A 15,086-nucleotide genomic window follows, 5' to 3' on the forward strand; every position below is an offset into this window, starting at 1 on the left:
AGCTCAGGCCCTATAGACCTGCCTTTCTGCCCGTCTATGACGCACTAGCTCGAAGTAAATGAGCCCAGTTTCTGTGCAGCATCTTGAGCCGCAGTGCACTTAACGGAATTCCAAATTGCTACGTCCTGCATAGAATAACAAAACATTGCAATCGCCAGAGACCCGAAGCCGAGTAGTTTGGCACGGAGCGTTGTAGTTCGGGAGTGCACACCGCTGGTGTGCAAGCGTGAGATGGGTCACCGTCTACCGAGGTCTGGGGGCCCACGTGACGACTGCGCTCATTAATATTCACCATCTGTGCGTAGGCCTGCAAGGGTATTGTGATTCAAGAACATTCTCGTGAGCGTATTAATGATTCAACAGAGAGTGTTTTTTCTAATTAATGTATACACTTGCACAGGTATTTAACACAATTTATTTTATTGTGATGTCACCGATTACGTCTCTAGCGGTTCATAATTCGTTGCTTTTGGGTTCGATCGTGGAAGTGGCAATCAAATCAGGTTGTCATGGGGGGAAATGTGCCACTCGACTTGGCTTTGCAGCTTGTACAGGACTGTTGACAACCAAGCAAAACGATGACAATTTTGTTACTTGAATTTGAGAGATCACTGAATATCCACACGGTGCAACCCAAAATAAACGGATGTAATCACATCGGTCGCGAAAGCTTCGTGTTCAATAAATAATTACATCTCTTCAAATATATAAAAAAACATTTGTACAAATTCACTTAACAGGATTCTATTAACTGGCTATCACAAATGATAGCTCAACGAAGTGGCTTATCATCGCGTGGAAATGCATAGCGGATAATTACTCTCTAAACGCGTGGTGATGTTGATTCTAAATGTGGTGGGAAAAAGCGGAGGACCTGGAGAAAAATCCATGCGACCACGGGGAGAGAGAATTCAAACTCCAAATATACAGGTGTATCGGTCATGATTGAACCAACGACCTCCTATATAGCAGGCGAGGTAGTTAACATCTCGCCAACGTGGCCAGGTTCGGCAATGTGTGGGAAGGTGTTCAATGGAACGCTCGAGTTTCAGAGCTACACAAACGAATGCATGGTGTTTGGATCAACTTCTTTCGCACCTTACGTAGCCAACCGTGCTAATCGGAGGTGCGGGGGAAGGGCAACATTAAACTCCAAGCAGAGTTCAACGGAAATTCCGACGACTGCTGCATTTGCACGGCCCAGTGGGAGTCGAACCGCCCTTGGTTCATGAGTTGAGCAACGAGGTTCGGTTCGAAGAGCATCGCGCCGAGCCGGTAAAACACCGGGAGGGGGCGAGGGGAGCTGGGGGGCGGGGGGGCAGGCGACAGCGCACTGACGGATTTCCCCGCTTGCGTGCGACGCCTGTGGCCGGAACACGTGGATCGCAGATCGGAAGCGCCGTCGATGAGATCCGCCATGTCGACGGCTCAGCCCCCCTGCTCCACCCCCCCCCCCCTCCATGACGGCCACGTCCCAGCTGCAGCTGTCGGTAACTCAGCCGCGTCCCAGCTACAGCTGCCGGTAGCTGGCTATGACCTGCTCCAGCAGGGTGAAGCTGTCGAGGAAGTCCTCCTCCGACACGCCGTGGTGCGTGTACTGGTGGACGTACGCCCTGAAAAGATGTTCACATTGTTAAACGCACTTCACGACAATTACCGCACAAACACGGGTATTTATGTTTGTTTGTTTGTACGTACGTTGAACGGTGCTGATCGGAGGTGCGGGGGAAGGACAACAAACTAAACAAAAAGGTGTGCTAAAGAAATTAGTTCTCAAGGGTGTAAGGGACGCCTCGTCAAGACGCGTGCGGGTGAGGCGTGCGGGTGATGCGTGCGGGTGACGCGCGCCGTTGTGCCTTACACGCGTACGGCACGCGTGAACCCAAGAGCCAGACACAGATGCCATCTTGTGAGGCCAGGGCAGACCGGCCTCGATTCTGGCTCGGCAAAACGCCAACAGAAAACGCCGCTAGGATGTGCGAGCGGAAATTCGATACGGTTGCTTCTGCCGTTGCGGCCAGGAAGCCGATGCGGTTTACCTGGACACGAACATGCGCCAGGCCTTGGAGACGGCGTGCTCGACGGGGGAGATCACGGCCGTGTCGTTGGCGAGCAGCGTGGCCGACTTGCCGTAGCCGGTGGGCGCGCGCCGCTCGCTCCACACCGTCAACGCCGCCTCGGGTGGCACCCAGCGGCACAGCGAGCCGCCTGCCGCCAGCTCGCCTAGCGCCACGCAGCGCCGGCAGAATCGGAAATGTGTGTTTGTACTGCAGGAGGAATCCGATGAGCTATAAAGCTCTTTTTCACAGGTGCCCAGTAGGGGCGGGTCAGAACGTTACAACAACAAACAGTACAAAACACGATAGGAGTGCGAAGTATGGGACAGATAAACGAGTTAGCCAAACACATACAAATAAAACTAAACCATCCTAGATTTGAAGCTTTCGTGACTGCAAGGATTCATACTCTTAGGTTTTTTCGGTAAAGTCACGTAGGTAAAAATAAATATAATAGAAATACAATTATTATTTCTATTATTTTTATTATTTATTTTTACCTATGTGACTTTACCTGAAAAAACCTAAGAGTATGAAAACTAAACCATCCCCGTCCTACCAGACAAGGTCCACTGATAAGTATGAACTTATTTTTCAGAAGCAACCTGGTCACAAACGATAGCTCAACAAAGTTAGGGAGAGCTATAGACGTACGTCGCAAGCTTGTGTGTGTGTGTATACTTCATTACAAAGACAAAGAACTCGCGTATAGCCTTAATAGACTGCAGGGGCAAGTGCTGTTCGCGAGTAGAACCTATGAAGGCCGACACGGCACACGAGGGGGTGGGTGGCCAGCATCACGCCTGGCCACGATGTTTACATAACCGCACAAGGTACTCATTTGAGGCTGAGTCGACCTAGGAGAGGCCCAGGACCAGTTGAGATAATCGTCACTGGTGTTGGCCATGAGTGGGAATCGAACTCGGGTCGCCCGGTTCGTAGCACAGCGTGATAATCGCTACCACTACCGCTCCCTAATGTACATACACAAACACACTTGTATACGACACCTATATACAGATAGTCCCTGAGTTATGATGCTCCGACTTAAGATATTTTGATCTTACGATGGCGATAGCGATACGACAAAATTGTAAAATATTAAAAATTTCGCGCGGCAGGCAAACGCAGCAGCGTACGAGGTACGACACTGTACGTTGGGACGCTGCCGGGATGTACGCATCTCCCGCTTTGTGTGAAGTTGCAGTTCATATAGGTAGGCTAAGAATTTACCTTGTTTTTTTTTACTTTACATCTTACTGTGCAATACAGTATTGCAATTCATAAATACATACAGTATAAAGTTTATACAGTACGGTACTGTAAATTGCTCTGTTTTGCTAAATTATCACCATTCTTTAAGACTCCTGGGTAGGCTAGGCCATCTTCGACTATTTTTAACTTACGGTGGGGTCGTCGTAACGCATCTCCATCGTAAGTAGAGGACTACCTGTACACGTTGCTTTGTGGAGACAGGGCTCAGCACGGCTCGGGACGGGCCCAGCATGGCTGGGGCCACAGTACAGCACTGGGCCCAAGTACAGATCCTCGTGGAAACGCAGTGGACGGTGGGAGAGGTCGCCGCTGGGTACGTGCGGGACCGTGTGCGTGCGGGACCGTGTGCGTGCGGGACCGTGTGCGTGCGGGACCGTGTGCGTGCGGGACCGTGTACGTGCGGGACCGTGTACGTGCGGGACCGTGTACGTGCGGGACCGTGTACGTGCGGGACCGTGTACGTACGGGACCGTGTACGAGCTCTCCAGGGAAGACGCTGCAGTGGTGGTTAACAAGCGAAGTTCGTGGGGTGGTTTGCAGTCGTGTGTTGCACGGCTCGCGCTGCAGTAGCAGCAGCATGTGCCAGAACAACAACAAACTCCACACACCTGTCAACGACACTGTGGCCTTAGAGATACAAACGCAATAGAAATCGCCGGCGGCGTGACGTTTTAGGAATGGGCCCTATTTCATGTAAGTGCGTAAACAGAGAGGCCAGAGACAAAGAGTTAACGGGGGTTGGAGACTGTGTGTAACAACACCACGGGGCATGGTGTTAATTCAATGTAATGAAAGTTTTTTCTGATGAACAGTGGTTCAATGGGCACATGAATAGTTAAGTATAACAGTAGCTCTTGAGCAAGAGACAAACTCTTCTGTAACCGAGCACCAAAACAACTCACCAAGCGGCGCAGAGTGAGCATCTGGCCCTCTCAGCACCAGCAGACGGGCAAGAGAGGTCGGAGGTGGGGCAGGGCCTGCAACGCAGCAGAGGACTCGGTGAGTCAACTACAAAGACAGATCACCCGTATAACCTTTAATAGGCTTGTAGGGACAAGTGCTGTTAGCGAGCACCTATGAAGGCTGGCACGGCACACGAGGGGGCGGGTGGCCAGCACCACGCCCGGCACACGTAGCACCAGGTACTCATTTGAGGCTGTGTCGACCTAGGGGAGGCCCATGACCTGTTCAGATAATCGTCACTGGTGTTTGGCAGTGAGCGGAAATGGAACTCGGGTCGTCCGGGTTCGTGCGCGTTACGTACACGCGCCTACACGCACACGCACACGTAGGCGGAGTTGGGACTTTACTCTGGGTCTCTCTGTGCAGCTCCGAGAGAAGGCCCTTCCAGTCGTAGCGCGTGAAGTCGCGCGAGGACTCGGGCAGCTGGGGAACCGCGTGCAGGGAGAGCAGCTTCAGCTCAGGGTGCGGCACCAACGCCTGCAGCAGCTCGCCTGAGAGACACGAAAGACAAAGATCCGCCGTGTAGCCTTTGACAGGCTGTTGGGGCAAGTGCCGGCCACCTCTGTCTCCCCAGTGATGATGTTTTACACATCGCACCAGGTACTCCGTTTGAGGCAGAGTTGACCCAGGAAAGGCTCAGGACCGGTTCAGATAATCGTCACTGTTATTGGTCACGAGCGGGAATCGAACTCGGGTCGCCAGGTCCGTAGCGCAACACACTGACCGCTAACGCTGCAGCTCCACCAATGGTACAATGAAAGCACACACACAGGGTGATGACCGCAGAGGGCGACACAAAAGGGGGAAGAAATGACAGGCACCCGAACACGCAACCTCCGTGCATCCGCAAATGTATGTATGTTGAACTTCTTTGGCAGCGTACCAAGGTGCGGGAAAATCGGAGATGTGGGTGCCTGTAACCTGGCTGAAGTAAAGCCCTGGGCTTCACCATGCCGCTCGCAACAAAGCACACGCACACATGCACTCACACATTCACTCACACACTCGCGCAATCACTCACACACTCGCGCAATCACTCACTCAATCACGCATTCACTCACGCATTCACTCACGCACTCATGCAGGCACTCACACACTCGCGCAATCACTCACTCAATCACGCATTCACTCACGCACGCATTCACTCACGCACTCATGCACGTACTCACACACTCACGCAATCACTCACTCAATCACGCATTCACTCATTCACTCACGCACTCATTCACTCATGCACTCACTCACGAACGCACGCTTCGCCTGATTCGCCTGCGTTGTCCCTCCTCCCCGCGTCCCGCCTCACCGAGCTGGTCGTGGAGGTAGGCGCCGGCCGTGGGCCCACCGGCGGGAGGACCCCGGCGGACGCGTGCGGGCAGCAGGGCACCCGCCAGCTGAGCGGCCACCACCGCGTTGAGGTGCGAGAAGGAGACGGCCGGCCGGCGCAGGAGCTGCGCGCAGACGCGGTGCGTGCGATCGTTCTGCTGCACGAGCAGCGCGTCCGAGCAGCCGTGCAAGTGGGCCAGAGTCAGCACCGCGTTGTAGTTCTGCACAATCACCTGTCGGGGGCGGGGGGAGGGGGGAGGAGGTGAAGAGGTCAAGAAGCAGCCTGACGAACGCTTGCTCAGGCCACTCCTGGCACAAGTTGCAAGTTCATGTATTAGGTATAGCCCTGTGAGCCATTCGGCTCTTGAATCGGGTGCAACAGCAACAAACAAAAAACAAAAACATGAACAAAAAAACATCTTAAAGTGAATATGTGACTGAGTGCAAACAAAAAATCCAAGAAAAGACAGCAAAATATTGCAGAAAAAGCACCGTACACCAACGCTCTGTGCAAAAATCCCAGTGGGATGCAAGTCAAACAACAACAACCACAAGACAACTTAGATTAAGGCCATCAGTCTAACTCTGTACTACAACAAACAAACATGGCTAAACCAATACACTTTTCGAAATCACCAAAATAAAGCCATGAAAGCAATGAAACAGTGATCACAAGGAGGTGCGGTGAGCGGGGGACAACAATAAACAAACAGCTGCGGCCACGCCGTGCGCCGCGGCCCGACCTCCCCGGTGCTGTACGGCCAGGTGAGGTGGTTGAGGAGGCCGGCCTTGGGGTAGGCGTCGCGCAGCCGAATGCACAGCCTCGTGCCCAGGCCCGAGCCCGTGCCGCCCGCGACGCTCATCATCGCCAGGAAGCCCGAGAGGCGGTCACAGCGCTCCACCTGCGCCCGCACGCTCTCCATTGCCTCCGACAGGCAGTGCTCGCCCGGCCCTGCAAAGCTGCACACAATGCAGACAACAGTGTGTGTGTGTTTGTTTACACAGCAAACCCTTGTGCATCGGTGGGGAGGAAGGGGGGGGGGATTGTGGTCTTGAGAATACCCCCCATCGGCAAATATGCGATACGCAATCTGAAATGGGTTCAGTTCACGGTTTGTAATATGACATCCCCCTCCTTTTGTTACACGTTACCTTACGTCAAGCCAAACGCCAAACAGGAAGTGATTTGAATATAAAATGTTATTAATACTTTCTCGTGTTAAATATAACTTGTACGGTAAATGTATCGAATGAAAATAATAATGTAAAATATCCGTGTACAGTACATCAATCCTGCTATCCCAATAGAAGTCCCATGACGAGTGAGGAGCAGCGAATCATTAAACCGGTGTGGCGTAGAAAGACTTAATTATTTTTGTCACAAGCACGGTCAATCCGCATTTAGGACGCTCTGCTGATGGACAATCGAGTGGTCAACTGTGTAGGTGATTGAGCATTAGACGCACAACGGGAAGGACACACACAATGCGACGACATTCACCTAAGACACCGGCTTGGAACTCGCCGCGACCTACAGCGCTGCCACCATCTGAGTAGATACAACGGCCTCCGTCGACTTTAACATTCTGATAATGACGACAATGATGATGATGATGATGAAGCGTGTAAAGCAGGGCCACCACCTCACTCACCCGTACGCCCAGTTGTTGGCGGAGCCGCTGGTCCGGCAAACGGCTGCCCCATCGGCGTAGCGCCACTCTCCCGAACGTGCCGCCATGGCCACGCTGCGTGCCACCACCTTCCTCTCCATGTCCACCAGCACGGCCCGTGCCTCGGGGAGTCCTGCGAGTGGCAGGACGCCCCACTTCGCTTCACAAACATCAACTGGTAACGCAGCCAATTGCTAAACTAAAAACTATTTTTTTTATTTTAGCAGGTAAGTGACCTGGCCACAGATGATAGCTCAACGAAGTGGCTTATCATCACGTGGACATTTATAGCAGCCAAATAATCTAAACGTGTGATGTTGATTCTAAAAGTGGAGGGAAAAACACCGGAGGACCCGGAGAAAAGTTGACACGACCACAGGGAGACGGAGAGAGAGAGACACGCAAACTCCAAATATACAACAGGCATCGTCAGGGTCGGGATGGAACCCACGACCACCTGCACACCAGGCGAGGTAGTTAACATCTCCTAGCCACCGTGATGATGATGAGAGAGAGACACGTAAACTCCAATTATACAACAGGCATCGTCAGGGTCGGGATGGAACCCACAACCTCCTTCATACCAGGTGAGGTAGTTAACATCTCCTAGCCACCGTGGCGAGATGTATCCAGACCAACTCTTTAAAAAACTGGGGCCCATGACCCACAGTTGGGAGGGGGTGAAAGATGTCAAGGTCCCAAGGGACTGGGTACCGGATCCGGCTGGGCTGTGGAAGTATCGCTCCAACGCCGCCTCCCGGTAGCACGCATCGTCGTTTCTCGGCGGCCCCGGAGCGGGGCGCACGTCATGAATCAGTGCATCAAACCACGTGCTGCCCAGCTGGTTCCCGCACTGGCCCAGCTGGAGGGCGACCACCGACATTGGCCCTCTTGAGGTTGCGGGGCCAGAGGCAGCCCTGAGAAATTCGCAGGCTGAGATGTGGATCCGCCGCACCTAGGGGCAGGGGGATGAGGAAAAGGGAAGCGAGAGTGATGTGGAGATGTAGGAGGACGCACAAATTGATAGAATTGTGGCAAGGAGATGTTAACTACCTCGCCTGATATACAGGAGGTCGTGGGTTCGATACCGACCCTGACCCCTGATAATTTTGAGTTTGCGTGTTCTCCCCGTGGATGCTTAGGCTGCATCCTATTCATCTAAAGAGAGACATAGGAATGGGAATTATTTGACAGCCTCAAGAAATCGTTAACACAATCTCCATTCATGTCAATGGTGACTGCTGCGTGTGCATTCAAACGAATTGGATTCTAGCGATAATCCCACGATCGTCACAATATGACATACTAACCCTGGTAACAGTAACTCAGCAATGTCTCCTTCATATACGTCCATAAAAAATGTCAATGTCATTTTACAAACCTTAAATCTGCGACAATGCATTGAGTGCATAATTGCAGCGGCATTACTTTGAGGACTCCTCTTTGCCACGATTTGTGTTTCGCGGATAAGGAGTTACGTGGCAGATAACCCCGCAGATTAATAGTATCCGCGATATTGGTCCCCCACATCACCGCGGATAAGTGGAGTCCTATGATAGCACTGACTGCCGACGAGCGAGTGCGAGTTGTGACGGGAACACATCTGGCTTGCCATGTGGTGCGAGTTTGACTCCCGAATCCCAACCCGTCAACCCATATGGTTTACTCCATATTCTTGTACAGGGAAATTGAGTTTTCAGGTCCATACGGAGTACGGCCGCTTCAATACGGGCACATTTAGTTTTTGGTCTATTTGTTTGTGTTTCTCCCTTGTGATAGGACTTTGTAGGATGAAATTTTATATTTATAAGGGCACGGGATGACCAATAAAGTCTGAGCTGGTCTGTAATAAGGTAGGCACTGATAAGGGGTTGACTGGTATGCGAATTAGTGTGGGGGTGGTGTATGTTTACAGAAGCCATGGCTCACTACCAAACGCTGTGTTCTTATTCACTGTGAGACCCACGGGCCACTGGCGGCCCCTGGTGACCTTTAGTGTGGCCCCTGGTGGCCTTTAGTGCGGCCCCTGGTGACCTTTAGTGTGGCCCCTGGTGGCCTTCAGTGAGGCCCCTGGTGACCTTTAGTGTGGCCCCTGGTGGCCTTTAGTGTGGCCCCTGGTGGTCTTTAGTGTGGCCCCTGGTGGCCTTTAGTGCGGCCCCTGGTGACCTTTAGTGTGGCCCCTGGTGGCCTTCAGTGAGGCCCCTGGTGACCTTTAGTGAGGCCCCTGGTGGCCTTTAGTGTGGCCCCTGGTGGTCTTTAGTGTGGCCCCTGGTGACCTTTAGTGTGGCCCCTGGTGACCTTTAGTGCGGCCCCTGGTGACCTTTAGTGTGGCCCCTGGTGGCCTTTAGTGTGGCCTCTGGTGACCTTTAGTGCTGCCATCTGGTGACCTTTAGTGCGGCCCCTGGTGACCTTTAGTGTGGCCCCTGGTGGCCTTTAGTGTGGCCCCTGGTGACCTTTAGTGTGGCCCTGGGCCTTTAGTGTGGCCCCTGGTGACCTTTAGTGAGGCCCTTGGTGGCCTTTAGTGTGGCCCCTGGTGACCTTTAGTGTGGCCCTGGTGGCCTTTAGTGTGGCCCCTGGTGACCTTTAGTGTGGCCCTTGGTGGCCTTTAGTGTGGCCCCTGGTGACCTTTAGTGTGGCCCTTGGTGGCCTTTAGTGTGGCCCCTGGTGGCCTTCAGTGAGGCCCCTGGTGGCCTTTAGTGCTGTCACCCCCACCCCGCTCCACCACAACAATTTCAAACGGAGTGGCGGCCCCCCTCACACCGACGATGTCTTCTTATCGACGACAGCCCCCCCCACCCCTCTCACCTCTCTGCACGTGAGTGAAGAAAATCATCGATCGAAGCGAACACGATTTGGAGCGGTGGGGGGTGGGGGGTGAGGCAGTGGTCAGCTCAATAAACTTACGAAGCTTACGAAGCCGGCGAGACGGCGCCTTTGGAGTCTTTGGCCGCGGCTGTCGGGTCAGCTGACGAGCGGCGTCCATCCGAGGAGCCGGTCACACCATGGGGGCGCGCAGTGACCAGTGTGGTGAAGTATGGTCAAACGAGCCTCCGGCGTAAGAGCCCTGGCATTCAAAGTCGAATCGACAAAGTTTGCGCAGACAATGAATGAAAGCAAACACTGCCGCCTCGAGAACAACCTTCTCACAGAACTGCGCGTAAACCAAAAGTGTCATCGCGGTAAGAGACGCAACCACTGTTGCTATGCAGTACTGTAGTAGTACAGTACTGCATAGCAACCAGCGCTGATGCTTGTGTGCAACGGTGCATTGGCGGCGGGTTTGCAATGCGCCTTTACGGGTCTCACCTGGTCGCTGTTTGTGAGATGCGCGACCCACACCCGACGCATGCCTCATCCAGCAGTGGAGTGACGAACGAAGGCACTGTACGCGTACAGTAGTTACCGCCACTTCATTTCAAAGCGCGCCACGACACGCCCCGCGCGTGACATGACGTCACTACGCAAGCGCACCATGACCAGCCCTGCGCGTGACATGACGTCACTACGCAAGCGCACCATGACCAGCCCTGCGCGTGACATGACGTCACTACGCAAGCGCGCCATGACTCCCCCCGCTCGCGTGACGTGACGTCACTACACAAGCGCGCCACGACTGCTTCCCCCGCTCGCGTGACATGACGTCACTACACAAGCGCCATGACCCGCCCTGCGCGTGACGTGACGTCACTACGCAAGCGAGCCTTGACCCCCCCCCCGCCACGTGTGACGTCACTACACAAGGTCTCCTTAGTGGTGATGTCACCGTTCTGGCAACGAGCAGGTGACGTCATCGTATGGAATGACGTCACTGCCCACTTTGTGGGGGGGGGGGGAGACCGAAAATCTGAATCTGCAATTATACTGCAGAAGGAATCCGATGAGCTATAAAGCTCTTTTAAACGGATGTCCAGTAGGGGCACAGGGTGAGAACGACAAAGAGACGATAGGAGTAAAGGAAAGTTAAACAAATAATTATCCAATTCTCGCCCTAATAGCTTCTTTAAAAAAAAAATCTGTGTAAATCGTATTTCCTCCCCACCGTCTTGCCAAATTCTTTAACCTCTGCCGATGAGTGCTCGGTCTGTAAATCCACTGCTAGACTGATGGACACAAATCACGTGTGCGGTCTATATATTTTATTACATACTGGACGTGTCGACAGAACAGAGATCTGTGTCAACCTGTGCTGGATTTCGCACGTTGCTTTAACTGCCGAGCCGGGAGATCGAACCGACCCGGCAACCCCTGGATTGCAAGCCCGGTGTCGCACACCGGGACACGACGGCTCCCTCCGATCTCAAAACGAACCTCACTTTATCCGCCCCTGGTGGGCTGATTGGTCACAGTTGACCCGAGTCAGGCATTTTCACTCTCGAAGACCCCCTTGGGGGTTGATTTATCACGAAGCTGATCCGTGTGGTCCACCCCTTAACCCGCAGCCACTGCACAAACCAGCGATGATGGTGATGATGATACACGACTACTACTACACTACTACTACTACACCACTACTACTACACTACTACTACATTACTACTACACCACTACACTACTACTACACTACCTACACCACTACTACTACACTACCTACACTACTACTACACCTACACTACTACTACACCACTATTACTACTACACCACTACTACTACACTACTACTACACTACCTACACTACTACACTACTACTACACTACCTACACCACTACTACTACACTACTACTACACTACCTACACTACTACACTACTACTACACCACTACTACACTACCTACACCACTACGACTACACTACTACTACACTACTACTACTGACGCGGTTGTTACCTGGCCTTGACCACCTCAATGATTGTGGTTGTTGGCGTCTCTGCATCTACATCAGCAGCCGTAAGACAGAAGAAGAAGTCTATACATTCGGAATTTCAGAGTTGCCTTCTCTCTCCCAACATCAACATTCGCTTTTGCCCAGTGTGTGAAGAATTGGAGTGAAGATGCATGGGCAGCATCGCTTCCAGAACGCCCCACGTGGGGGCAGTAACGCGCTCTCTCTTCAGAGGTCTCCGAAAATCGTTCATCTCAGATACTTCTGAGTGCTCAAGCCGAGCTAAAGATGCCCTCTGATAAGTTGAATTGGCCTTTGTACTGTTAATAAAACTAGTTCGAATGTACAACGTGCCCTTAAGCAATATTTATTAGGGCGCCTTTTGGAAAGGCTGTGTCTCTGGTGGAGGGCAATCCGTTTCAAAGACAACGCGTAAGTTATTATCAGTGCCACGTGTTTGTTCGCATGTTCAACACAAGTACCGTGGTTAATGCAGACCAGCAGTTCCTTGCGAAAGGTTTCTGTTTGGTGTTCAAACATCTTCACACCTATTTTATTGCTAGGAATGGTAATAAAGCGATTCTTGTTTTTCATGCATTAATCTCACGCAGATTTCCAGTGTATCATCTTATCTAAATTTAGACAGAGAATTAACTATGTGTACAGCAGAGTAGTGTGACGATGAGATGAGTTTATGATGGCAGTGCGTGATGGATATGACGATGCTTGAATTGAACGATGATGAGAGTGACAATGAGTGGTCAATGATGAGTGAGTGTGATGAACGGGTATGCAGGCGTGCATGTTGAACTTCTTTCGCACCATACGTAGCCCAACCGTGCTAATCGGAGGTGCGGGAAGTTTGGAAAGAGGGGGCGTATTCATAATAAAATTGTTTTTGTGGTTCCATTGCGGAAATACAAATGTGTCGTTCACCCACCACCACCCGACACGGCCAATTAGTAAGGTTTGTCACAAACAAAATGCGCCAATTCAGCACACCGGTGTGCTGGAGAGTAACCCCCACAACATGTACAATTAGAGCCCTGTCCGACGTTTCGCTGGTAATTACAACGAGCTTCATCGGGCGATGAAGCTGTGCCAAAATTGTGGTGGTGGGTGAACAACACGTTTATATTTACGCGATCTACCCCCCCCCAAAAAAAAAACCTTTCTTACGAATAACATTGATCGCGAAAGCCCACGACGCGTTAAAGAGGGATGCAGTTAGTGATGGGGAAGGGATGAGGAGGAGTTGGGGTGAGCAAGAGAAAATAAGTGAGAGGCTTAACGGGAAACACGAAAAATGTAGAGTGAGGCTGAATGTGTTGACGTGCAGGGGACGTTTGTTCCAGGTGTAACCTTGGCGAGTTTCTGGCTCTGCGTAAGGTATATAAAGTGGGCTGCCTATGTATGAGGTTCCCAGAGGTGGACTTGGCAGCAGTTGGCATTGGTGACTGCGTTGTACTGATGAGTCCTAATATGGACGAAGCCGTCCACAGCTGTCTCGCTGCTGCTGCCTGTTGGTTCGTCGCATTTGCTCAATTTATTGAAGGTGTATTGAGGCTAGATGACGACACATGGCAGTTCTTCAGGAATTGCTGGCTTCGCGTATTGCTTCGGGCTGATGAGTGTTTCGCACGCAGAGTGCGCGTTTCGTTGTCGATGCGTCGAAAACCGATACGGCAGACCGCTGAGAAGCCTCGTCAGTGCCTCGCCACCCTTCGATTGCCGCTGCAACAGTTACTGCTCCTGTGAACTTCCTTTATTTATTCGGACACTCGCATAGAGGACTATCTGCACCGAACACGCGGCAAGTCAAAATCACTGCTGCTCACTTTTTTATTTCCCTGCCACCGTCTCTTTCTCCACATGCACACAAACGTTATTCTATTCAAGAAACGTAATGACTCACATCTGTTGCACCTTCACTCGGAATGTTTGTTGCTGGGCATTCGGGCCTGTGTTCATCAACCATGATTTTTAAAAAAATGGTGTAGTGCTCACTTGGATGAACTGAAAAGTGCAGGAATGATCTGTGCGGCAGATGTTTTGGGTCCAGAAGGTTTGTTTGTCTTGTATAAGAATTTGAGATTTAAAAAAAATTCCACTTTGCAATACGCGTTTTTTTATATACCAAGGTTCAGCCAAGTGTAGTTTATGCCAAATTTAAAATAGCTTCACTGAATTGTTTTCGCTGTTCATGCAAGCATGGCACAACATTCAAGCGTGCCTTTTGGGACTGTCTGGATATTCTCAAATGAATGGATGTGGTCCTGCATCACTTCAACGTTGCATGGAAAAATCGTGCTCCCATCGGTTCTGGAGCTAAATACTCTTGGGCATTAGCAAATGATTTAAGCATAAGTTTCAGTTCGAAATTTTATATGTACAGTGTGGCCCAAAAGTCAGGACACATAGGGTTATGATATTTCAACAATTCGCATCGGGTTACTTCATTTATGATAACAAATGTTCAAATTGACTACCATTAGCATTAATGCATGGGTGCATTATCTTTAATTTAGGACTTAAAAATATATATTCCAGGTGTGATCTTTCAATATTCATTAAAAAAAACATGTTTGTCTCAATTCATTCACAGGGTTCTTGGTCGGGTTTTGTAAACAACGGATTTGAGGTGTACCCACAGGAAGAAGAAACGTATAAATAAATAAAAACTAACTATTTTATTTTACCAGGTAAAGCTCCATGTAACTATATAGCTCTTTGTCAGAAGCGACCTGGTTATCACAAATGATAGCTCAACGAAGTGGCTTATCACGTGGACATCTATAGCAGCCAAACACCCGAAACGAATGTTAATAAATGTGGAGGGAAAAACCGGAGAAGCCCGAGAAAAATCCACGCGATCATAGGGGAGAACGTGCAAACTCCAAACATACAGACGTCGGGGTCGAGATCGAACCCACGACCTCCTGTCTACCAGGCGAGGGTGATAACATCTCCTAGCCATCGTG

At 51.2% G+C, this 15,086-nt stretch overlaps 1 protein-coding gene across 3 annotated transcripts; it reads right to left on the bottom strand.

Annotated features, from left to right (window-relative positions):
* Positions 1–414: 414 nt before the first annotated feature.
* Positions 415–10,740, bottom strand: TUBD1 (tubulin delta 1). 3 transcript variants are annotated; one of them, XM_061562128.1, is made up of 10 exons: positions 10,595–10,740; positions 10,193–10,352; positions 8,003–8,243; positions 7,271–7,421; positions 6,362–6,578; positions 5,599–5,851; positions 4,619–4,786; positions 4,235–4,309; positions 2,040–2,223; positions 415–1,613 (listed from the first exon to the last, which is right to left on the bottom strand). In XM_061562128.1, the coding sequence occupies exons 3-10, from the start codon at positions 8,169–8,171 to the stop codon at positions 1,511–1,513; spliced, it is 1,320 nt and encodes a 439-aa protein (XP_061418112.1). In that variant the 5' UTR covers positions 8,172–8,243; positions 10,193–10,352; positions 10,595–10,740; the 3' UTR covers positions 415–1,510. The 3 variants fall into 3 exon arrangements, with proteins under 3 accessions (XP_061418112.1, XP_061418115.1, XP_061418114.1); XM_061562130.1 differs by having other exon boundaries at positions 416–1,613; positions 4,643–4,786; XM_061562131.1 differs by lacking the exon at positions 4,235–4,309 and having other exon boundaries at positions 4,643–4,786.
* Between the last annotated feature and the right edge of the window lie 4,346 nt (positions 10,741–15,086).

Source organism: Lethenteron reissneri, chromosome 28 (genome assembly GCF_015708825.2).
Source record: "Lethenteron reissneri isolate LAM-NWPU_2019-01 chromosome 28, ASM1570882v1, whole genome shotgun sequence".
NCBI lineage: Eukaryota > Metazoa > Chordata > Hyperoartia > Petromyzontiformes > Petromyzontidae > Lethenteron > Lethenteron reissneri.

What these genes read in the sequence shown, in the direction of transcription:
- TUBD1 (XM_061562128.1), bottom strand. Translation starts at nt 8,171, where the DNA reads ATGTCGGTGGTCGCCCTCCAGCTGGGCCAGTGCGGGAACCAGCTGGGC. An exon ending in CCACAGCCCAGCCGGATCCG is followed by an intron (nt 7,422 to 8,002) that starts GTACCCAGTCCC and finishes TGCCACTCGCAG; the next exon opens with GACTCCCCGAGGCACGGGCC. An exon ending in CTACCTCCACGACCAGCTCG is followed by an intron (nt 4,787 to 5,598) that starts GTGAGGCGGGAC and finishes CGTGTCTCTCAG; the next exon opens with GCGAGCTGCTGCAGGCGTTG.